The 26,679-nt window shown below is 40.5% G+C and overlaps 1 protein-coding gene across 11 annotated transcripts in view; it reads right to left on the reverse strand.

The window, feature by feature from the left end:
* The window catches only part of MARCHF8 (membrane associated ring-CH-type finger 8), an 82,078-nt gene that overhangs the window by 11,262 nt on the left and 44,137 nt on the right, over nt 1-26,679 (reverse strand). For 8 of the 11 annotated variants that reach the window (XM_085229082.1, XM_085229087.1, XM_085229081.1 and 5 more), the window contains one exon: nt 9,689-9,739. The exons of the other annotated variants lie outside the window; for them this stretch is intronic. In XM_085229082.1, the coding sequence (XP_085085208.1) occupies nt 9,689-9,739 (51 nt within the window). The remainder of the gene's footprint in view (nt 1-9,688; nt 9,740-26,679) is intronic. 11 annotated transcript variants of the gene reach the window in all.

Raw genomic sequence — 26,679 nt, forward strand, 5'->3', positions numbered from 1 at the left:
ATTAGATGGAGGTGTGTATGCAAACTAGTTGTAATTTAGCTACCACCTAATAGCTAATCCTTCCACTTACAACAATGACAAGAGATTAGGGGCTTTTTTTTTCCTTTTTTTTTTTTTCTTTTTTCCACAAGACACAGAGACTATTTATAGAGGGGGTAGTTTCAGCACGAGTATATACACATAAGCACCATCTGCCAAACCAGACCCTTCCCTGAAGAACTCTTTGTATTTTATGAGGCCTTTCACCCCGTTCCTACCTCAACAGGGCCTTCCACCTCCTTGCAGGAAAGCTGTAATGGCAGCCACATTCATGGGACCAACAAGATCACGGTGTGAAATTGAATTCAGAATTCAGCTGAAATCAAAAAAGCTAAGCTCTTCGGCTTACGCAGCACTTAAGAAACAAGCCTCTAAAGTCAATATGGTAATAACCATCTTGACAGCCTATATTAGAGGCCTTTTTGCTGCTGTATGTTGTGAGCATCAAACTGAAACTTCGGAACGCTTCCCAAAGGTTTTAGTGAGGAGAGATATGTTGATAACTCCTTAATGGGCAGAGAATCTCTAAACCCATTTCTCCCACACTACAGCTGCTGGATATGCCGTGCAGCTCACTTGCTCCTGCAAAACATTGCTCCCATTTCCCAATTCAAACAAGGTTTACGGTTCTTCTGATCAGTCAAGTAAAGTTTGCAAACCATGAAGGTGCTCCAGCAGCAGTGAAGAGAGCAATGTACCTGGTATTGCATCAGGATGTCTCAGGTGCGTGAGTATGAAAAACCAGGTATCCACTTACAGCTGGGCCAACAGGGGCCAAGGATGAGACTCAAACACACACCTCTCAACCTGCAGCAACGCACTGTGGCTTTCCCATCCCAGCTAGCTAGGTTTATATATAGAATAAAAAACAGGATAACCTTGCTCCAAAAAGCAAACTGAACAATGTCACGACTGACAAAACAAATTAAACATGTAAAGATCGGTTTGGGCTTTATCCCGGAAAGCATCATCCTTACATTTTACGCCACTTGTGCATGCTAATGATATAGGACTGATCATACAGTGAGGTTAATTCAGCTATTATTTGGAATTTTTTCTTTTTGCTGTTTAACCTATTCTAAAAGCAGGCACATCTCTGACTAAAACCCATCTCTTAAAAAGAGCGCAGTAATTACTTTTTTAAAAAGAAAGACAGGTTAGTGAAAGAGCTGACACTATAATCTGCTGCTATAATTATGCAAATGAAAATTAATATGACTTAAGTAATGAATTATTTAAAAAGACATATTTAGCAATCTGCTAAAAACAAAATATTGAACCAGTAAAAAAGCCACGTTATATTCTGCCATGGAAACAGAGCAATATATTGCTGGAACTGCAGTCACAAATCAGTTAATACATCTGTCTCAGGTTTTCTGCTACAAGCAAATCACAGAAGGTATTCTACTTATAAAGAATCCGCTTTCTTTACTGTTTCATTTCAGAAGCATTCCAAAAGAGACAGACGTGCATACAATGTGACAGTCTAATAGCAGATGACTAGATTCAATGAACCAAAATTTCCTTCTGAACCCACATTACTGGTTTCTTGATCCAACTGCCTGGCACCAAGACAGCATGTCAAAGTCTCAATGCTTGGAACATCAAAAAGCTGGGACAAGAAAGAAACAGTGAAATTGCATTTGTATTTCAAAATCACTGTGTCTAGATGCCAGCACTGGTCAGGCAGCTTGCACAGAAGTAAAAAAATAATTAAAAAACCATCTGAAGCAACTTTCCTTTTCCTCTCACCTTCCTGTTTCTTGTATATAAGAGGTCTTTTACGCCATCTTTAGACTAAATGCAAATGCAACTAAAAAATGAAAACTAGTTAATACACATGAAAAGGCAGCACAAAGTAGAAGAACAAAATGCTAGAGGAAGCTATGCCCCATCCTCAGCTGAAGCTGATGTCAGTTGTGGCTACCACTAACAGCCATGGTTCAACTCACCTCTTCTCATACCTCCCACTCTCTGCTCCTCCCATGCTTTTCCTTGTGAAACTATTTACACAGCTGTGCTGCAGATCAAATAGGATACTGAGGTGAGACAGAACAAAGCACTTATTTTCTTGAGCTTGTTTCATGTCAGTCATTTCCCTAGCTGCATTTGCCAGAGGACATTAACTGGTTACAGCAATGAGCCTCTAATGGTGAGACACAGCTTGTCAACAAGAGAAGAATGCAGTAAAATGCAAGCTGTTGCCCAGAACCCAACAAGCAAAAAAAGCCATGAAAAGAAGAAAGGAAGAAATACTGGCAGCCTAGGGCCAGAACATGACGAAGAGGTGATGTGATGGTTGAATGCAGCAGAGAAGAGGTGATGTGATGGTTGAATGCAGCAGAGAGCTCGCTTGGAGTCCTGAGTGTTCTCCCATGCAAGGCTCAGCTCCAAAGAGGCCAGGAAAATGAGCAATCAAAGCCTTTACCACCATCCTTACTGATCCAGTAGCAGCCTCACAAGTAGTAGCACCTTTGGGTAAGCTTCTTATGATATTGACAGCAGTCATAGGTTTTTAAGCAGTCCTTATCATAAGGGGTTTCTGCTATTTTTGTTAACTGACAGACATCCTAAGCTTGAATTCAACTCTTCTAACCTCAGAATCACTCACTAAATCTCTGTGGATATTCATGCCCTTCACTCTGGATGACTATTACTTCTAACAAGAAGTCCTAGGAGCTACAAGCCGGTGAATTACTCTGTACAGCCAGACTGGTGGCCTAAAATAGCTCAGAACTAAAGGTCAATAGTTAGTTAGTTGTTTCCACTGACATTCCCATCTAATGCAATTCAGTGAGGTCACAGTGTGGTCCTCCCCTCTGGTTCTGGGATAATCACAGGAAGCCCACAACTCTCTACAGTGCTGCCATCAAGATACATATACGAATGTGTGTATATGCTGGGATAGCTGGTTGTTCTCATTCTCGTCCCACTCTGCAAGTAAAAGAACTTGGTCTCTTCCAATGGTCTACTGCTGATTATCTGCAGCACACTTGGAAACAAAAATACCCACCCTGCCTCAAAAAATGGTATCATCTTTGAAGTAAGTCACAGTGAACATGTCATTGGCTTGAGCCTACTCCAAAATAACCTGCTCATCTGAGATGGTGCTTCTGGGTATATCTTCTGTTGTCTTAGTCTCAGCTGTGCTTCAGTACAAGTAATTACACATTTTCTTAAAGAAAAGGGCCTGAGACATTTTAACAACCTTATTACATTTCCTCCACTGATGGGAAGACCGGAGGAAGTGAAGAAAGTTTTTCCTCAGCACAGAATCACAAACCTTACCCTTTTTAGGTGCCACATAAGTAGGATCAACACTGTGGCTCTAATATCCAGGTTACAAAAACATCTAGAAGTCTCAGCTAGGGACTTGGCGACTAACATACTTTGCACTATACACATATTATAATAGAGCACATCTCTCCTTTGCCATACAACTGACATTAAGGCAGACAAAGAGTTAGAGACAGCAGCATAATTTTAAGTCTTTTACTTGGGAGGAAGTGCAGCACAAGGAGCTTCAAAGAACAACAAAAGTAACAATAGTGCAAGCAGTTAAACATAACACAACTCACATTTCAACATGGAATTCTGATTATTGGTCTGCCTTAATTTTACACAGTGATGAACCCCTTTCAAAATTACTCACTTTTGCTGAACTTAAAAAAAAATAATTAAGAAAGCTTAAGAAGGCAGTTGCATGTGCTGTCAAACAGACCGACGGTACAAGGTGTGCAGTGTACCAACAGACCATGGCAGCAGTTTGTCTGCCTCCTTCCTGTAAGAACAGTTACCGTCTTTGCCGAGCCAATTCTAACTAGAAACAGACCCTCAGGGGGCTTAAAGAGACGCAGGTAATCACTGCAGGTGTTGGCTAAGGGGAGACATCTACCACCACTGCTTTGGAGTCATCTATCCTCCAAGAACAGTCAGGGACATAGCCCACCCCAATGACCCAGAGGCTTTTCAGCACACAGCAGTGAGGTCTGTGATGGGCCACTGGGAGTTTTGTTTGAATCCAATTCATCTCTGCTGGCATTAACACATCACAATGACGAATGTGGTAGAACCATAGAGGAAAGACAGAGGGATGGTTATCACACTGTATTTCAGAAGATCTCATTACCGAAAAGCTATTTTATCTGTCTCGCACAGACCCCACTTAAACATGTATTAAAAAGGCAGGGCTGCCGCTAGATGTGGACATGAGTGACACTTATCTTGCGTAGGGCATCTCCAGAGGCAGTGAAATCCTCAGGCTCTGCTGCCTCCTTAGTTTACAGCATGGAAACCAGGAACAATCACCCCACATCTGTTCCCTGGCAGGATCTAGGAACAGTCAGTAAAGTCAGAAGAGAAAACAGAAGTGGGGACTTGGTGAAAAAGAAACACTAAGTGCCTCTGTAGGGTACTCCATAGCTAACCTGGCAATTCTTCAGGTACTTGAACAACTACTAAGAGTCACAGGGAATGTGACTATTGTTCTTCAAGAAGACGACATCATTTTGCATGCCACACAACTGCTGGATGTGGGCCACTTCTACACCATTCTCCTGCTCCAGCCATCCACCTTCACAAGGATGCAATGCATTTGTATTTTTATGTTTCCAGCAAGAGCTGTACACTCTGACTGAAGGCTCCTGCACTGCAGCTGTGACCTCCAGCAATTATAAGTGGTCTCCAAAGCAGGCCTCCAGCTGGACCAGCATGCCCGAGAACAATGGGGCAATGACAACAACTAGTTGTGTGGCCAAGCTGGCACTTGAAATGCTGAAGAGGCCATCTATGTTGCAGACTGGACATCATGAAAGGCAGACAGTCCCAGCTGACAGGCTTTTTCTAAATTGCAGCATGGCAGGATCAAATATCAGTAAATTCTAGCCTACACAATTCCTCTCTACCGGATGCGCGCCACGTTGTCTTCCAGTGTGTGCTGATATCAAGTTTCTTTGTCTGAAATACGATGCATTATTAGAATGGAGAGTGGTAAGAAAAAATATTGGGGAAAAAAAAACAAACAAAGATCACAACAGTTCACCAGTGATGCTTGATAAAACCATGACTTCGACTGCCAAAGAAAAAAAGAGTTCCTAAGTTTGTCCCAAATGCTCCAGTGTATTAGCATCTTAGATTAAAAGAACATTTTTTTATTCAACAAGGATGAAATGTAGGTACAGGACGTAGGAAGAAACTGTTCATGAAGATGTGGGAAACAGATATTTGGTATTTTCAGGATGATCGACTCCATAAAATAGTTCTGAAAACAATTTGACAGGAACTGGCAGCTGGCTCCTTGAAGAACTTTGTTCCATACTCTGCATAACATACATGACAATAATTAAAATTACATCTAGAAACCAGGAGAGAAAGTCCTCCCTATTGCACTGTGCCCAGGCACAAGCTCACCTGCCTTTCTGAGTGGGGAAAAGTGCATCCCTTCATCTTCACACTATGCAGTCTTGTTTTTCTAGAGCATCTCAGTCGTATCAGAATTTATTTTGTTTAAGCAACTTCTCTTTCCCCATCCCTTTTCCCCTTGATTCATGTACCTGGGCAGAGCACTTCTGAGCAGCAGACCTTCACAGTGAGCCCTGGTCATCTGATAGACTACAGGACAGCTCAGCTCAGCAACTAAAAAACCTGGACAGCTTTTCTATGGACGAATGCTCACTGAATCCATCAAAGCTTCAGGCAACAGTGGATGTGTGTATTCATATGCTTTTCTAAATCTGTTCCAAGCTGATGAACAGCCTAAATGGATTTTAAATTTCATAGCAAGCTTAGGCTACCACTTTGCATCTGCACTGGCTGCCATTCAGTCCAAGAATAATTTAATATTTTACTATGTGCTCCTGCTCAAAAGATAAAGCTGTGCCGGCTTTCAGAAAAGACAAAGCATTTACATTTTTGAAGCAGTGCACTTTTGATTTCTTTGCTGCCATCTCAGTATTAGCACTTTCAAAGTTTACCTCTCAGAGGGCTACGAAAATAAGACTGAAAGGTACTTCCCCTGAACACTAAAATCAGCCCTCCAGAGAAACCAGATGACAGGAACAGTACACAGATGACCTGAAGATATTTCCCTACATCAAATCATCAGTTTACTAGATACTTTAACGCTAAACAACATCACTAATTTGAGGATAACTATTTACAGATCAGCTCTGTCAGTATCCCGTTTAATTTGCTTGTTAGCAAAATTTCTTTATTTAAGACCAGAGGATGCGAATTATCAATACTGTGAAAATCCTCTTTTTAGCTACTCTCAGTGAGTAGCTGTGCTTTTGGGTCAATTTTATCTATATAGAGAGGATGAAGCTTATTAAGGTTAATCATTTCTGTATGGCTTGTATGATGAAGGCACTTACTAATGAATGGTGGCTTCTTGGTAAAAACGCTGGCTTAGGGCATAGAGCTGAGATGTGAATTCAGCCTGTATAGTTGTGTGTCAGTCAGAAATGTTCCAATCAGTGTCACTGGTCTTGAACATGGTGTTTGGAACTGGGCCTTGTCTGAGTCCTATGGCTAAATCAATTCAATTTCCCTCCAACACTTTTTTTTTTTTTTTTTTTTTAAACTTCAAAACAAATACAGAAAAGATTCCATAAATTCAAACATGTTTTTTGTGGAGCAGATTTAAAAGGAGTGTTTGAAATATACTCACCAAAAAAGTAAAAAAGGGCCTGGAGGAATGCCACATCCCCCAGCGCGCAACAGACTGCACAGAATCTAATAGCACCACAAGAAGATCCTCCTACATCTTATCCCCTACTTCTTTTTCTGCTACTGCTGGCCATCATCCCCAGCCAAATGTTCACATTCTTATTTCTTGGCCTGGCCACATGTACCAGCATCTCTTCAGCCTCTCTTGGCATCTCCTCCTGAAGGACTGCCCTTTTTGCCCCTTTTGCTCCACATGGCCCCAGCACTTGGGTCTACGCTCAGAGAGCCCCGCTACCTTCACCAGCTGATCTCATTTTAGCGATGCCATCTGCCTGCCTCCCTCCTTGACCACTTTGAGCCCTACGGCATCAGCTCCTTTCCTCGGTCACACCGAATAACACAGCATCCTCTCTTGGCTAGAGGCTGAGTTCTGACTCAATCCTTTCCACTCACGTTGTACTGTACAACTGAGAACAGTGGAAAGACACACAGTAATAATCACAGCAGGTTCGTAATGACATATCAGCACCAGAAAGGGCTTTGAATCAAGTGCCAGCGCTGAGTGTCTGTAGCAGCTATACTGTATGCTAGATCTGAGTGGAAAAAAAAAATAGCTTCAACAGTCACTTGCAGAAAGTGTGATCATTGCTTCTGTAAACACACGAACACACACACACACACACACACACACACACACACACACACACACATCCCCCAGCAAATCTGGAAAAGAAGCACATAGCTGATTAAACTCAGCTTTAGTTACATAGCTCCTCTTAGAACAGTGCAGTGACAAAAAGCTCTGAGGACTGCAGAAAGGGCTATATACACTTCCAAGCACTTCCTTACATTTTCCTTTACATGCATTCAATCTGCCTTATTGGCCAGGTCGTTAGACTATTCTAGACAGACATAAAAGGTACTTTCCTATTAAACTTTGGAACAAATGAAATTTTCCATGTACTCAAGCTTCTATGCAGTATCCTGCTAACTATAATCTTCCCTGGTTTGTCCTACAAATTGGTTGTGACAGCCATTCCACTTGTGGGCTGCAATATAAATTGTTGCAGCTTAGCACTGAATTGTCTGGATGCACAAGACAGCATGCAGATGAATGAGGTAAATCTCTGACTAATTTCACCGGAGGGACTTCCACCTCTTGCCCTTGCTAAGAGCAATCTCCAGAATGAAGCAGCAGCATGGAATGGATAAGATGCAGGTGACAGAGGGACATAAGAACATTTGTACCTCTGGGAAACTCATGTTTGGAATCAACAATTCTCACAAGTTGAACTGGCAAAGCTGACTTCTGCTCCTCTTGAGAACTTTAGCTTTTGCAACACACAGCAATCACTTTGAACATTTCAGTGCTTCAAGAAGAATACAAATCTTGGTGTCTCACTTGCCAGTGCTCCCAGGGAGAGCTCTGCCAGAAAGTCTGGTCCTTCCCAATGTACCAACAGCTCTTGATGAATTAGGAATGAACTGTGCAGCCAGCTTTATGTCTGCTGCTTCTGCTGGGATAGGGCTCCTCTGTGAGAACAACAGAGGGAATAGGAATGAAACAGCTGCTGCAGAAAGGCATCTTGTGTTGAATTTTGCACACTCTGGGAAAAGTACAATGATACTTGATAAAAATTGCCATTTCTTTTGAACAATGCCTGAAAATCCAAGAAAAAGTCCTAGGAAGTGAAGAGCAAGGGCAACAAGGAATAGGCACAGTCCTGTTTTGGGAGAGGATGAATCAGAAGTTATACTTACATTATGTTTACTTCAAAACCCTTTGTGTGAATACATTTTTTTCGGAAGCTGAACACAAAAGATAATGCTGCACTGCTCCATGACAATACCATATCAGCTTGGTCAATGCCTTAAGCAATGGGCAGTTGCCCTACTTGTTATTTAAGACATTCAGCAGTCTTGTCTTTCCGCTCCAAAGTGAAAGTTGTCTGTGCCCATATAAGCCACAAAGAGCAGCCACTCTTTCCTTTGCTGGAGATAGGCACAAATAACTTCATGTATCCTGAAGTATCCAAAATGGAATAAAGTGACTTGAGTGTGTCACAGACACAATGACTCATTCTGTCATTAGAAGTCATTATCACCAGCAATAATAACCTTGAAAAAGACGGGTTAAGGCTCATGCACCCCATGAAAAATACTAGCCAACCAGCACAGTGTTGCTTGCACAAAGCCTTCAAACAATTGTACCCGTGTAAGCAACAAGGTATGCTGAAAGCACATTAGATTTCAGCTAATTAAAATGTCTGGTAAGATGTAGGAGGAGCAAGTATGTTCTTGCATCAAGTTCTTTTGGAAGAAGATTTTTTTCTTTTTCTGATGACATAAAGCGATTGTGTTTTTTGATGTTTTGTTGATGCATAATGATGTTGATGCATTTGTTAAACTGAAGCATTAGAATGGGCAGTTCATCACGCTTCCCTTACTAGATCAGACTTTGTAGTATATAACGCTTTAGAATACTTACATAGCCATGCCCTAATAACACTGCACTTCATGACAATACCAGTATTATTCAAATGAGGTGACAATAAAGCAATATTTAAGTATGTATCTGATACACATTATGGATGCATGGTTATATCCATCTCACATTAAACTGGACAGCTTATGGGGAAAAAAAAAAAAAAAAAAGAACATACTTGAGTGATAGTTTTGGAGCACTTTTTTCCCAAGATAAAATCTCAGGCATCTGTCATCTATCTTGCTCCTATCAAGCTAAGGAGGCTGACAGTGTGAAAGAGAAAACCTACTGTAGCTTCCATTTCATTTGACCTGTAAAGATAATCTGCATAACACCAGAGAATTCTAATGTTTCAGCAGAGTGACTATCAATTACAGACAGCCATAAGCAGCATAAGACACTGGTCACACTGTGACGTCTATCACTTCAAATTTGAAATGAAAGAAATCCCATTATCCCCCAAACTTATCAAAGACTGAGTTATATCGAGGAACATACCTTTGAGATGTTACTAGAGCGGCTCACAGAATGCCCCAAAGCCTTCTCATTCTGAAAGAGGAAGAATAAGATTATTGCAAGAGTAAATCAGTTATGTGACTATTCTAAAGCTGGTATTATAAACCAAGTATGGAGAACATGATAGAGCTGTGACTTTTGGGGGTGTTGCTTCTATTGACATCAGTCTGATTTGACACATTTACTAAGCTGTTTTGTTTGCTTACCTACATATTACTGCTGAAAATCAAGTAGGCAAGACAAGTACAAACTGAGAAATAGTAGAACAACGACCTCTCTATCACTACTGCAAAGCCCTTTCCTCAGATGCCATCTGTTTTGGAAAGGATGTTTCTCAGCTCTGCCTCACTGACATCCAAAGGCAAACATCCAACTACTAAAACCAACAGCTCTTGCTTTAAGGAAACAGTGATGTAAAGAAAAGTATCCCAGTGATGTCCTGAAGCAATTCTGAATAACCACATGTATGTCATTTCAGGAAATGAAGCGGAGTTACCGAGCAACTTCCTATCTATCACAGAACTCAGAATTAAACTGGAAATATCACACAGGATGGAAATAGAAAAGCTGAAATTCCTGAAACTGAAATCAGTGATGAATGTATCTGTTACTTTTCAGTATGCAAACCCTGACTAATAAGGATGACAATCTTAACTACTACTGAAATAAACTAGATTTCACCATAATGTTTCATCATTTACTGGTTCCTGCTTTCCAAACATCCATGTACCATAAATGCTACTGGACATGATTATTCCACTGGTAAAACCTGGAAACTTATCTGCAAAGGCTTGTTTGCTTTTCTGAATAACAAGAAACAAGAAACAACAAGAAACAAATTCTTCAAAAAACAATTTCAAATAGAGCAAGTCCTAACATTTGGTTACATATCTATATCACTGCTTCCCTACATCTGTGAAGCTGGGAGGCAAATTTGTTCGAGACTTAAACACCTGAAACAGGGCATATTTACTACTTTTTCCTATGGGCTCCATGTTGGGTAATAGCTCCTAGAAGCACACCCTTCCATCTGGCATTCCAGCAATCTAACAGAGATGTTTTGATAGCACCCTCTTCCAATTCTCGTTGGTACCAACTAATCAGACAGAACCTGAGAACAGAACTCCTGCATACATAACAAATGGGGACATAAAAGAAAGAAAAATAATTTAAAACAAACAAACAAACAACAAAAAAAACCAATTGACTTTGAATTACTTCTAGATCAGCTTAGATATAATGCTTTTGGTTTTAGACCTTATGTCTGTGGTTTGTTACATTTCAAGAGACATTCAGCTACCAAAGCCCACCCAGGCACTACACCCACACTTTGCCATCCCTGTGCTCCCAGACATTCCTTCTTTCAGCACACTCCTTGAGCAGCTTGAGAGCTCTGTGCTGAGAAAAGAGAAGGCAAGAAAAATTTGAGCATATGCTCACAAAACCAGGCAGGCTCTTCCTTCTAACACAGTCATGGGCTCTACCTTGGCCGATGGATATAAATTGCGTTTTCTCCTTTAAAAAGAAAGCAAATACAGTATTCTGAAATCCTCTCTATGTAGGAGTTTGAGTACCTAAAAGGCAGTGTAACAGTCTTTCAAAAGAACAGATGAGATGTAGCAAAGGAACCCCCACAAATTCTGACTGATGGCCAAATAAAAAATCAGCAAGGATCTACATAAGGCCTGGAACAGCTAAATTACCTTCAACTTAAATGCCAGATTTGCATCCTACAAGGCTGAGTTTGATTTTAGAGATGACTGTGAGCTTTTATTACGTGGATATCAGTATTTCTGGAAGAGAAACAAACACCTAGAGACTCTCAAAGAATACGGGCATGATACTTCTGTGATGACTAACACTAGACTGGGCTACTGCCAAAAAAAAAAAAAAAAGCCTGGCCAAGAATCGACTCCAACTGTAAGGGAAGGACCCGGCTAATTTCATCAAAGACACTGTAACTATAGCAACAGGAAAAAGTTCATTGAAGCTACAGAATAGAGAAGAAAGAAAAAAGGGGGCAGGGACATGTTCTTAAGCTATGACGAAGAGACAGCAACACAAGTTGGCAAGCACAGTGACCTGTCACTGCGGATGTGCGAGGTGTGGGGGAAGTGGGCTATGCTCTCCGGGCCTTGCAGGGATGTGTAGGAGGTAAACAAAGCTTGGCTCTGTGGGACAAGGGAAATGGTGGTGAGGAGGGAGACCTGCAGGTAAGGAGTCTGCCTGAAGTAGCACACAGCCCCATACAGATGGTAGTCCCAAATGCGCCCTAGACATCAAAGACTTTCAGGTGAAATTCCTGAAGACAAAATTAAACAGAGTGTTCTTCACATTAATTCAACACTTCCCACTACTGCTGTCTAGCTGAAGAAGATGCCTGCGAGGCAGCATGACTGAACTTATGCAGGTACCTGTGTTGAAAAGGATGCGCTAGAATTCAATAACTGAAGAGGCCGGAGAACAAGAGCTGTAATTACACAACACAGAGCAAATACACTCTCAGCCATGCCACAGAAACTAGTCTTCCTGCTCCCAGGGCTGTGATCTTATCTGGTGGATGCCAGCAGCGTGAGAGAGACAGATGCTTGGATCATCTTTATTGATCTGTTGTTGGGAATGTACCTATCTGAGGTTCCTGTCAGTACATGATTGTGAACAGCTGAATTTGTTATTGAAAGAGCAATCATTTCTAAACAGAAAGTGCTCTTAGAAAATATTCTGTATATAGAGAGAGCACGTGCACACATACTAAAGTATGTGTGATATTTCTAAATTACTCAGCCACATAAATGCTTTTATATTCCTGTTCCTTTACCACATAAAACTGCTATGACCGTAAAGCCAACAGGAAATTGTCCAAGATTGGCCAAATTCTGTCCTCGTAATAGCTACTTGAGCCATAGAATCACAAAATTATTAAAGGTTGGAAAAAAACACTGAGGTCATCTATTCCAGCCAACAACCTATCCCCACCATACCCACTAACCATGTCCCTCAGTACCACATCTCCATGTTGCCCTTCCAAGATGCTGACTCCACCACCTCCCTGGGCAGCCAAACTAACAAACAGGAAGAGCATCAGCTCAGGCCCACGTTCAAGCAGCGACAACTGACACAATAGCCACTACCAGATCCAAAATAGATTTGCAACTAAACACATATAGTTTTTTTCAGTTTGGTTGGCCTTTCTAACTATCAAGCAACTCCCACCACCTTGCTGAAATTGTTTCAGCCTTTGGTCACTTTGGACCCTATCTTTGCATGCCTTCTAATCAGAAACGTTCTTCTGAAACAGCAGCTCCAAGTCTCAGCTTACATGCAGGCTTTAAAATGTGGTGGCTAGAAAACAGATAAACAACTGAGTTGCATTGTGCAACAGCAATTTCCAGTTAACTGTGACCACTCAAGTAGCATCCTTGCTGAAAGCACTTATCATGCTTTTTTGCAAGCTTCTATCAAGGACACAAAAAAAAAAAAAAAAAAAAAAAAAAAAAAAAAATCAATAAACTGCAACTGAAACACATCCAAGTGATATATGAGGGCTGCTCCAAAAGTAACACCTCCTATTTTATTATGTACACCCACAACATCAGAGGCAGATGTTGCTGATATGGCTGTAGAGGCAAGTCACTGAATTCCTCCATAAGGAAAAAATGGCACTCATTGACATTCATTAACACTTGCTGAGCGTTTACAGAGACCGAACAGTAGATGTGAGCACAGTTATGGGGTGGGTGGTGCATTTAAGCAGGGGTGACTGTGACAGTGGATCACCTCCACTGGCTGCAGATCATTACAAGTGTGGCATGCAGGTACAAATTCATTGCTGCATACCTAATGGTGGTGGCTATGATGAAAAATAGCGTTTTGTACCTGAGAATTTGCTTTATCAGTATTACTGTGCTCTTTGTATCTGTTGTAGTTTCCATGGCAATAAATAGAAGGCATTATTTTCTGAGCAACCTACATGTTTCATGATGTCTGTTTGTGCAATTTAATTCTCTTATACAAAAATAAATAAATAAATAAATAAAAATCTATACTTAAGAGAATAAAAACACTGTGGAAGACGTTAAATAAAGACAGCACTTGATAGTGTTTCCAGTGCTGCAGTACATTAAGGATACTGTATGCTTTCTGGTCATTAAGCTAGAAAAGAACTGCAAAGCCATAGAAGGAAAACTACTGGAATAGACGCGTATCAATGGCAGACACAGCGCAAACCAACAAAAGCTCACTTTTCACACTATATTCATCACTAGTACATTTATCATAGAATCTAACTAGGTCATTCACAAATTGACACTGAATTGGGAGTGGAAAGGCAAAGACTCCATTACAGCACTTCCAGTACCCAACAAATAAAGGTGCTCAGAGACTATTTCCAGTATGTTCTCATTATACAGTAAGACGTATTCTTGTCCAATAATTACAGCTCTAAACAAGCTCTCTTCCTTCTTGCAAAAGCATTAGACTTTGCACTTCAATGGAAAGGTCAAGACAAATGCAACACCTGTCAGCATGGACCACACAATTACCACCACTTAAAGCAAGCATGGCTCTCCTTTAGCAAATCAGTCTTTCTGCATGGGATAATGGGAATCCTATATTTCAAAATTCATCCTACTCAACTACAATCACTGGGTAGAGACTTCAAAAAAATAGTAATTAAAAAAAAAAAAAACAAAACAGATAGAAAAAGCTTCTAAGTGCAGCAGAGCTTAACTTCCCCCCAGTCACTCACTGCCAGCTGCTGCTCTGACGTCCTGTCAGATCCTGACTTAGGGAAGGCAGGAGGGGGGAAATTATTTTAAAAAAGGAAAACTGCCACCAGTTCCTACTGTAGCACACGTGTTTCGAAATTCTGGATGTACTTGCTTGAATCCCCCTTCCAATTTTCTTTCCCTATCCTTTGAATTTGCTCTCTACCATGATGACAGAGCACTCTCCTTCCTTCAGCAGCTGGATCAGCTGTGCCCTGAAGAGCTCTCCAGCTTGCCTCCCCCACCTTGCCGGCTCTCTTCTCTCCTGCCACCACTCCTGTTACCCTCACATAATGGCTCTCGCCTCCTCAATTCAGAGATCTCCCAGTTGACACCTCCCTTCCACTTTCCCATTCACCTCAGTCTTCCATATTCAGAACTTCAAGTTATTTTATCCTTGCTTCCCTACCCAAAGATATCCCTTTTCCACTAAGTACAACACCTCTGTTACTCTCACAGCCATGTGAACCCCAAACCACCAGTTCCTACTGCCTGAGCCAGGGGTGCTGTCAATCCACTGACAGCAGTTCTGGTAGCCAAAAGTGCTCTCATGCACTCACAAAACCAAGGTAGTACACCACTCTGCCTCCAAACTCAGCTGTAGTGTTAATGCAGCCTTAGCAAGAGGGCACCCTGAAGAAACACGACTTCAATGTCCTTGCCAGGACGGAAGGAAGAGAAAAATACCCTAGTGAAATGGTTGGATTTTGTTTCTGTATTACTCAGGACTGGGGTGCCACGGTGCAGCTGCAAGTTGGTGCAGAGTGAAACTTGGTTCTTCCTGAGCCCCACCATGAGAGCACAAACGCTTGGCTGCTCTGCAGACACGCAGCCGCACACACCCAGGTATTGTTTCGGGTTTCATAACTGTGATCAGATTTCCAAACAATCACTTCTCAGCGCTTATGCAAATCTTGCACTGCAATTCTATACCTGAAATGTAGAACGTGAAAAGAACATATACTTTTAGTTCGGGCAGGGAGGTTGTTATTGTTGACGGTATCGGCACATGCACTTAATTGACCAGAGTGACTTGTATAAGGGGAAAAAATGGGAAATGGCTTTGTCAATTACTTTCTTCATGTCTCAGCACCACTGGATTGTTAAAATACAAAGGTACAATCCAACATTTCATTATTTCAGCAGGAAATGCTATTTAGCATCATATCAAGTGAATGTGATCTTTATTTTTTTGGCAGCCAAGGGGCCCTCGTAGAAGAGCAATACATTAATGGTTATAAAGCCAGTGCTTTGCAAATGTCTTGGATCTTACTCCTTTCAATGTTTTATCCACAAAATACCACTATATATCATCAAGGTTCATCAACGAGCATGCAGCTAGAAGAGTCAAGCAAGGACAAGTAATGACATCTAATCAAAGAACAGTAACTGCATCTGAGCCTTGCATCTCTGCTTGTTCATAGTATCTACCTCCAGACAGTATTGCTGCTGAGCTGGGGCTGCCAGGCCTGCAAATGCAAGCTTTCCTTTCCTTACAAAACCATCTGCCTGGCACATTTCACCAACATTGCATCCATTTGCACACTTACATATTCATGTGCCATGTGCGCAATTTGTAACAAAAAGTAAACTGCAAAGATTTTGGCATCTAAGATGTTCTATGGAAGTTCTTACCTTGCTGTTGCCAGACAATCTAAAATGGATGCACACCTATGGGATGCAACACATTAAGATGAATCCTTTCCTTAGTGAACAAATTATATGAACTACAAAGGTCATTATTCAAAACCATACAACTTTCTTGGTAATGGAAGCAGCATGCATGAAGCTTACCTGTGTGAAAATGCCATTTCAAACCATTTTATGTGTTTAACAGCAGAAAGAAGGCTATGAACAAGGAAGCCAGCAATTATGAACAGATTAATAGGAATAACGTTCTGTCTTTTGTAGAGTAAACGCATTTAATGCAACTGCTGGAATTCTCGTGGTACACTACACATGTCAATATGCCAAAGCATTGACTATTTTAAACATTCACTGATTAAAACTCCCTCTAGGTAACTGATAATTTGGAATTTCTCAAGCTGACAACAGACATCGGAAGCCTGCAGCCCAGATAACTCTCGGTGGAGCCGGACTTTCTCAATGTCTACACAACTTGCACGTTCAGCTGTCTACAGAAAGAACAGACTGCATGCTATCACATGTCCCTTGTACTTGGTTGCACGGTTTGCTAATCCTGTGGAATCTCCCGAAGTGACTGGGAAAGCATTCAGTGTATTTTTGGTAACATTTAACATGATATGGTCAAAGGAACATGACAAAAAAGCTCTTGAAAGAGTACCAATAAGTATCAGCCCTGTTTAGTAATACCCACTCACTGCATACCAGTGTGGTTTTGCCTCAGATTTCATCCTCCCATTTTTAACTGTGCAAACTGCAAATTATTCTGCAATTTTAAGCATTTAAAACTCAGTATTAAACAACCACACAAATTTAGCTAAATGAGGAATCAGGTCCCAGATAGCTCATTAAAGTTACACAGCCGAACCAGTTAGAGCAAGATCCTTGTAAAAAAATCTGAGCTGTGATGTTCTGGAGAGTTTTAAAACATTGTTTTTAATAAAAATAAACTGTAAGGTGAGAGAGTACACAAGGAGTAATATCTAAGAAGAAGCAATACATTCTGCTGTCCTTCCATAAGTAAACCAACCTAAGTGATGGAAAACACTGCTCTGAGAGGAAATATGTGTAAGCTAAGAGTGCAGCTGGTCTCATGGGAGTCTTTGACATGCGTGCTATTAGGAGGCAACCCAGGAGCAGGCAGAGGAGAAGCCCTGGCAGCACATCATTCCTGAGCACCTGCCTTTGCCAACAGTCCTGTCCGTGAAACAGTGACACAAGCCATATCATTTCTTACTGTCAAATTCTCATTTGCACAGTGATAAACACTGCAAAATCCTTAAACACTGGGGATATAATGTGCTCTAAATGTACTTACTCCTGTAGCCTAAAAATCTGTAGTCATTTGCTTCAAAGCCACGGTCAGGGTGCTTTACTTTAAGGATCAACATGTTTACTAACTTTAAGGGAACTAAGATTGCTGAGTTCCCAAAAGTCACGAACAAACAAGTTTCAGAAACTGCGAAACTAAGAAATACTGCATTGTTCATCTGCAAAATATTTTGGCACTCACTCATGCAAGGAATGCTTAGGATCTGTTACTTATAGGAGTAAATCCTGCTGGCTCTGGTTACCTTCCACCCATACAGCAGGGACAGGAAGAGTACAGCACTACATATCCGAGACAGCAAAAGGAAAAGAATGAAAATGCAGGGAAAGGACAGAAGCAGAAATTTAATGTGTTCTGTTTTTCTTTCCTGTATATCACTAATTAAGTGCATCCCTGATACAGAAGCAGAATTTAGCATCTATCTGTCCAACCAACAGCTGATGTCATCCAGTATACAGATATTGATCTGTGTGATATGCATACATCATGTTCCCACCTTCTCTACTGTGTCAGTCACAATAGCTTATGCTCACAAATGAAAATTGATTACAGAAATCTTTTTGAGGGAAGACAAGCATTCAGGATATTTAAATTCTTTAAATTTTTGATACTTTGCCTCCTCTTATACTAATCTTTTCTGAGTAGGAAAACAGGCTGAAACCAAAATCCTACATATTTATGCTAGCTTAGGATGATAATTTTAACTTTTTATTTAAAGAAGTTACTAAAGGGGAAAAAAAAAAAAAAAAAGACGGTATGGCCATAGAGGATAATGGGAAAATCTTCCACAAAGACATGAAAAGCAAAATGATCAGCCCCATTTTGACAGGGGCATCTGTTTTAGTTCTATATTCAGCAGTAGTGCTTCTTGAAAAGGAGACCTTACCAGATCTTTTCTGTCTTCAAAATATAACAGCAGTCAACAGTGCCAACAAAATGCCATCACAGAAAAGGATTTGGTGGAAATGAATACTGAAACAGTACAAAAGCCAAGGGTAAATCAATGGCTTTTGCATATGGTATCTAGAGATTAAATCCTGACTTTTTAGAAGTTGGGGGAATTCCACCAAGAAATCAATCACATCAGGAGATCAGCCTCTGTTAACAGCAGATAGGGCAGAAATGCACAAATACAACACCATAGAGAAGCCTTTATATGTGGACAGTTGAAGCAGCACATCATTTATTTACTTTTTCTTTCAGTGAAGTGAAGAAAATACATGTAGCTAAGTAAGGTACCTTCACAGCTGCTTCCCACACCTTCAGAAGAACACCCAGAAGCAGGAGATGCAAACCAGTTACTGCAGGCTAAGTCACTGACTTTGCTTGATCTTATCTACCATTATTTCCTGGAGGAAGCAATAAAAAGCTCTCTGTAGCTATCACTGCCCCACTGAAGCCAACAAGAAATCCCACTGGGTTCAGGGAGACTCAGACTGAGCCACAACATACATACTAATCCTAAGAAACTATTTCGGGAACTGCAACTAGCGTTAGGCACACTTTATCAGATTGGGACCTAGAGAATTTATAAAAATACTGACTTGTCTTACAGCACAAGAAACAGAGAAAAAAAGAAATTGCAATAGAAGCTTGCTACAAAAACACGTTCCCCTGGCACATGGACATATACATTTGCTTGATGTTCAGCAGGGAAAAGTAGGAACCCCATGCAGGAACACAGCACTGGGCAGTGCTAACACTGAGCAACATGCAGCCAATGAAGCTGTGCAAGCTGAATAAAGCAGGGATGAGCCCAGTGACCTGGGCACACTAGGGCTGACAACATAATGGCCAGAAAACAGCAAGAAAAAGAATGATGTTTCATGAGCAGGTGGTGTGAACACCAAGCACGGTGCTCAGAGCACCTCCAAGCACATTCCTGTTTAGGGCTGTCATGACTAAAAAGGGAATGTTTCTGGTAGGCTTCCTCTTCTCTCATTACTCTCATCCTAAAATTGTGTCAGATTACAGCGGAAGAGCATCAGAGGCAATCAGAGCGGAGACTAACAAGACTTCCTGGCTGCAGAAGAGCCCTCCAAAGAGCACAGCTCTTCACCTGGCTGGGAACCTGCACAGCAGCCACAGTCTAACAGGAAGGCTGAAGTTTTTGTGTGCCTGAACAAGCTGAATGCCAGCAGCTGTATAAGAACTAAATTTATCACTGCAGTCCTGGGAACGCCTGCATTTTCTGCTAAAATAAAATCTCAGGGCCATTAGCCTATTGAAACAGAAGCTTTTCCACTTATCTGATGACATCCACTCATTCTCTTTACTCAACTCTCATGCACCAGTTCCAGTAAAATCCTGCTTGGTTTTAGAAATTTTTATGGAAAGACATGCACATCAGCTGAAAAAAAACGATATTATGTCAGTAATATTAAACAATTCACTTCACTGGGTTGCTCTGTCTCTCGCATTTATGCATATGAAACAGAAAATAAGCTGCAGCTGTCAGAGCACTGCCTGACCTATTGGAGTCTGCACTGCATTCTTGCATGTGCTGACATAGCATTCTATAAAGTTTGTTTCCCAAGGGGAAAGGTTTATAAATAAGTCCCATATTCACAGTAAATCTCCTGTCCTTCATTCCCTACAGCTTTGAGCTAGGGCAGTTTTTGTCACAGGAAATTGCATCAAAGGTTTCAGAAAAAGTGTATTAGCTTATTTGATTTGCTTCTGTCAAACAGCCTTTAAAATAACCCCCACCAAGGCTGGATTTAAAAAACTCACTTCTCTTCTTCCCTTTGTTCATTGCTGTACATGTTCATTATCTGTGGAAATCATATTGCATATCTATGAAATCTGTGGATGCTTCAGAAGATAACAGATTTTATCAAAATACATTTTGTGGCTTTTAAAACTCACTTTTAAAAAACCTCAGAGAACTGCTACATGATTATGTATTTTCAGAAGACATACAGAAATACCTGTAAAGTCAGACCTCTGGGGAGGAAACGTTTTCTCTTAGGCTCTACGCTTGTAATGGAGCTGATGAGAGGCTAAAATGATAGGAGAAGGAGCTCACCATGGGCTCTGGAGTCCAGCAGAGAGGATTCACTCAAAGGAATCCTTGGATCCTTGGATTGTAGGATTTTATGCCTCAGGGATCACATTGACAGTGTTTGCTGATCCCATTACAACAAGGTTCTGATCCAGAACTAGAACTTCTTTTTTTTCTCTTTAAAACATCTATTTCTGATTCCTCTTACTTTTGAAAATGCAAAAGATAATGTAGTGCAGCAGAATGGTAAATTACAAAAGCAGCACTTTAAGAACACAATCAAGGAAAAAAAGTAACACTTCTGAGGTTCCTTAATAACATCTGCTACTAGTACCTTGGAGGACAGAGTAGAGTAGAGCATACTGAGAAGAGAATGTAAAATTGGAAGAACTTCTTGTATGACAAATGTACATCTAAGTAACACACTCAAATCATCACTGAAAATAAGGCTGTATCACAGGTCTGAAACTTCGGCACAGAATGAACATACTTCTTGTTTAACATCTTTCCTACAAACCACTATTGTCCATTCTAAGCGGAATACTGCAGTTGGCTAGTGCTCAACAACATTAGGGAGCAGCTCAAAATAAGAACTCAACACAAACTGTAAGAGGGAAATGATGAGGCCAGTTTGCAATTTACAGACCCTTGCAGCATACGCTGCTGACCTTCTACACCGGTATCCTGTAGTAGGCAAATGTGATTGTCAATAGGCAGACAAGAAACCTGAGGTAAACAGAAATTATGTTGCCCTCAGAAATTCAGCCTTTCTTGTCTTACACTGACACACAGAGATTCTCTTGTATGGCTCAATACTGCATGTGTTTTTGCACAATACTTTTACACAGAGTGAGTTACACATTCAGTGTGCCAGGGCAAGGAAACCATCACTGAGATCTTATCCTTCCATTTTTCTCAGTAGTAGAACATGACTCTCCAACTGGGAATCTGTCAGTGCACTGATTTTCATGGGGACTATCAGACCTTGTGATCTACCTGAAGAGATGCCATCTGCTAAAGCACAGCTACATTTGAGTAAGCTCTTCCTTGAAGTTGGAAGAACGTCACATTCATCCAGTCTTCTTCCTTGAAACTTTACTGTCAGGTCCCCTTTAATTGTAAATGTGGTCCCCAGTCCTCCTTGCACATCTCTGGCTGTACAGTGAATGACCTTTGGATCTCTAAGTTTGATGACTCACAAGAAAAACTATCACAGCATCACACCATAAGGCATCTAAAGGGTCTTAAAAAAAATTGGGATTTAGGATCAAGACTAACACACACTACTTTAGGTAATAGTTCTTTGGAAGATCCTTGCATGTTGATATTTTGATTTTTTCAGCCTTTGGCAGAAAGAAACCTTGCTGCCCACGTGACCAAGCACACATACATAAGTACTGTAACCGTGGAACTGAAGTAAGAGGATTACATTTCAGGAGGGACATGTTTTGGTGAGAGACTAGAGGCTTAAGGGGATTAAAAGATAGGAGCTGCTTCTGAGAGTGACAGGGTGAGAAACAGCAAAGCCCACACATAAACATTGCCTGGAAGTAAGCATCATTTTGTATCATTCCACAGCAATGACATAAAGCAAGCAGAAAAACAAAACAACCACAGACCACATCAACTGCACCTTCAGCCTCCTCCACTGTCCCCACACCATCTTATCCCATATCATACTTGCTTTTTCTCTGTCTCCTCATGCCTTGTATCACCCTTATTTCTTAGCGGCAGCTTTGACCACGTGAATCAGCTACTTTCTCCCACCTTTGTACTATCTATATTGTTTTTTCTGCATCATTTCCTATCACAATAGGAAAATAATGTGGAAATACTTTTTGGAGGCTTCTATATCAAGAAACTTGAATGGATAGAAACACAGCTGATCTAATCCTGGATACAAAGGAAGTCCTGCAAGCTTTAGCAAAAATGACTGTAATCATTTTTAAATCCAAGAGGATTTTATTTTATGCTAGCCAACAGCCCTCAGAGGTGAAGCATTAGATTTGGCTTCCAGTTAAATACACTCTTCTAACAAATACTATCACAGCAGGATTTTTGTTCCCTGAAAGATATGGAGTTAAATGCACTAACAAGAGTTACAAATACCAGAGGGTTCCGGCAGGACTGGAACATCCTATCTGGATGCCATTTAAAAATCAGAACACTGTGCCAAATTCAACTGATGTTTTCACGAAAGAACAGAATTCAAGAGCAGGTCTCTGTGGTGATAAACATTATAAAATGTGGCAAAAGGCTGGAGTTCCTTCAGAAAGCTAATGACCCAATAAAAATAATACAAAGATGACTACAGAAATCAGACAACAAACACTGGAGAGGGATGGACATTAGTGTACTAGAAACGAGTAAAAGCAGCCAGGCATATTTAATGTCAAATGCATTAAAATAAATGCATATATATGTATCTACATGTATATATTCGTACATGAGTATAACATGTAGATAAACCTACAACCTGCATTTTTATTTAATTTAATGGAGAAAAATCCTGAACTGAACAGGGCTGAATCCCAAAGGATGCAGTACAGTTCAAGCCCAAGAAGCTCTCTTACAAGAGACATCCTGCAATGACCGCTGAATTGCAAGGATGGGGCAGTTGATCTCCCTTGTATTACTGACAGCATCCTAGAATAAGAGCAAAAGTTAGGATGACCACTAAGCCACAGGCTTGGGATGCAGGACATGTATTCCCATGCTCGGATCTTTATGGCCTTTGATAGAAAACTTCCGCAAATCTGTTTTTCCATTTGAAAAGAATGGCATAGGATATTTTCACTCCAGAAAAGTGCTGAATATAAAACTGGTTCATGTCTATAAATGGTAAAGAAGCCTCTGTTATGGAGAACAACTTGCAAAAAATGCTAGCATTAAAATGAACATACTTAAATTCTCTTCTCACTGCTCTTCAGAACCTTATGTTTTCTCTTTGTTAAATTCAGACTTCTTGATGTTGCAGACGATCTGTTTTCATTTCAAATATAACTGTATTCATCCTTCTTTTCCTCTTGGTGAAAAGTATGTTAACTTCTTCCCTGGAGTCAGATATGCGAGAATGCTTCCGCTTCTGCTTCCACAAATCAAAAGCAGCTGCTACATGACATAGCATGGCAGAAGAGAAAGCTCTTAAATAATAAAAAAAAAAAAAACAAAAAAACAACAGAAGAGCAAAAGGTGAAGGGAGGATAGAGCAAGTAATAAGCAAGATAGCCTGCAATACAACTAAGGAAAATAACAAAGGAAACAATTCCCTTCTCTGTTGTTTTTTTTTTTAAGGGCAAGATGAGGTGAATTTCTTTGTTGAATTTTGGATGAAAAACATAGGTCTTCTGATGAAAGAGAAATTGCAGACACTATTAATGGTTTGAAGCACCAAAGAAAAATGGACTCAAAGGCCTGCTTCATACTATTCTTCATGGGCTAGGAGAAAATACCTAATGACAAAGAACAATCTGTAACTCCTTTCCAACTGTTCCCACCCAAAGAATGTCCTTGTTCCTGCTGTATTTTGCCCACTTTCAAGATAATGGACTACAAAAGTGGGAACAATAGTATCCATCCTACAGCTATTGCTTTTCAGGAATTCTTTGGCAAAAGAATTCCAGCTCCCACCATTCTTCCAGAATGAGTTTCTAGAATATGCGTCAAAGTTCCTTACTTTATTGATTAACACATTAAAATGCCTTAAAAAAACAAAACAAAACAACCCCTCCCCCCCCTTAAAAAAAAAGGAAAAAAAGTCTGTTCTTGGGTCAGAATAACACTGCATGTACCTACTTAGATTTTTTAATAGCACTACATTACTTTAGCCTTTTTTCAACTAGTATTTTTCAAAGGCTACCTTTATTTTGCTTCTTAAATTACCACTAACATTTCTTTAGCCCTGCTTTTCTCCACCCAGGAGAGCTAGAGTGATGTAAACTGGTTCTGTACGTTAGATATCCTGGAGATAGCCTCAATTTTACCTTTAAAAGGGTTTGCCCCAGTACATCTGAGGGAAACAGAAGAGAGGTTTATAGAAAGCAACTCAGCTTGTAATGACAGTTACATGAAAGTGAAGGCTAATTTACTTAAGAATTGGATTGGTCCTGACATCACTCCAAGAACTACAGAATCATTAAGGTTGGAAAAGACCTCTACTCCAACCATCCCCACCATGCCCAGTAACCATGTCTCTCAGTGCTACATCTACACATTTCTTGAACACCTCCAGGGATGGTGACTCCACCACCTCAGCTTCATTGATCTTTCTGAGAAGTTGTTTTTCCTAATATCCAACCCAAACCTCTCCTGGTACAAATTTAAGCCATTAGGTCTCGTCCTAATGCTATTGCCTGGGAAAAGAGACCTCTGACACCTTGCTACAACCTCCTTTCAGGCAGTTGTAGAGGGCAATAAGGACTCCCCTGAGCTTCCTCTTCTCCATACTGAACCATCCCAGTTCCCTCAGCTGCTCCCCATAACACTTGTGATCCTTCACAGCTTCTTTGCCTTTCTTTGGATACACTCCATGGCCTCGGTGTCTTTCACTTCCCCTTTGCATTTAACAGCAGTTCTGGGCAGAAAAGAAAATGCCCAATGTGTAATAAAGAACTGGGATAAAACTGACTTGTTTAAACATCACAGGTATGGCAGGAAAAAATATGGCATAACTTACACAAATTTATACAAAACTCCCTGTACTATGCATCCAGTATTAGTTTCATGTTAAATTGTGAATCTTAGAATCTTAGAATTTTGTGACTCTTAGAAGTCAGCTCCCTCACCCTTAGAATTATAAGAAAAAGACAAAAAGTCTTACAATTGTGAAAATGCTTCCAGTTGAAATATACAGGCAGCCTGAACTAGCTGATCAATGAAGGCAAACTGTTCAGCCAAAATTTCTAAGTGACAATGACAGTATAGCAACAATTGTGTGTCACCAAAGTTCATTACTTCAAGGTTGGTGAATATCAAGAGGTTCACTTGTGAATAGTTTCACCTCCGAGGCCAGCATCTCTCAAGCTTTTCCATTCAATAAGCCACTTCAGGGATGCTGACTGCAGCTCTGCTCATCATTTCTTAATTTAAGAGCTTCTGTCCAATTGTAAAAGCTACATCAGCTACAAAACAGACAGCGAGTCAGCTTCTACTCTAGTATCTGACTATAACCTGGGAAATGGGAAGCCAACGAAGTCAGATCAACTTGAAACAAAGGTTATTTTTAGAATAACAATGTGTAGTTGATGCTCTCATGTAAATTGGAGTGGGTGCACAATTATGAGACAAGAAAATATTACAGAAATGTTTTAGCAGAAGCATGGTTCCTTGATAAAGCAGGGAGAGGAAACACAAAGATTATTATTACAACAATGATGGCCCAACCTGTATTTGAAAGCAGAACTGGTGCCTCGAATAGCCAAAGGTATTGCATCTGGGTTTTCAAACCAATCTGACCCCTTTGAGACAAACAAACACTTCCTTGGAGAAGAACAGTTATTGTGTTTCAAGGCCATAATGCTAGCCAATCAATGACAATCAAGACAAAACAAGCACCCCAGTGAGTCATAAAATGCTAATTTTCCATTAGACAGCAAAAAAGAAACTGATAACAACCACAAAAAAACCCAACAAAATTGGCTAGTAACAGAAGCCAGATGGAATGGCAAAAACTATTCAAAGAGAACTATTAACCTAATATCAAGAGAAAAAAGTAACAGAGTGTAGTAACCACAAAATGTCTCAATATAAAGACCAGCCAACCATCAAGGTCAACATAAGGGAGCTTAAATTGGTTGTTTAGAGCGAGCTTCCTGTTACGCTAGGTTAGCCTGACATTAAATTAGCTAGGAAGAAAAAAAAGCAATCCTCAAAGAAGAGAAATAAAAAAAATCCATGTCGACTGCAACCTACCTGCCCAACAGAAGGCGCAGAAACCAGGCCCTGGTAGTACATTTTAAAGACATTTCTCCCTCTTCCCAACACTTCCCTGCTACCTCAGTGCCACCTTTCTCATATGAACTACAACAGACTACCACTGGTGAATTTTAGCTCACTAAAATGAAAAGATTCCAGTATCTCCACAGATTAGAACCTAGGATAAGGTTTAATAGGAATATGCCAATTCAAGTCACTGAAGTGCCACTGAAGTACTGCTGGATGTAGTACATAGGAGTTGTTCCCCACTCTTTACAACAGCTCAACGTTGTCAACCTCTGATACATACAAAATA

This window comes from Meleagris gallopavo, chromosome 8, assembly GCF_905368555.1.
Source record: "Meleagris gallopavo chromosome 8, MGAL_WU_HG_1.1, whole genome shotgun sequence".
Lineage (NCBI taxonomy): Eukaryota > Metazoa > Chordata > Aves > Galliformes > Phasianidae > Meleagris > Meleagris gallopavo.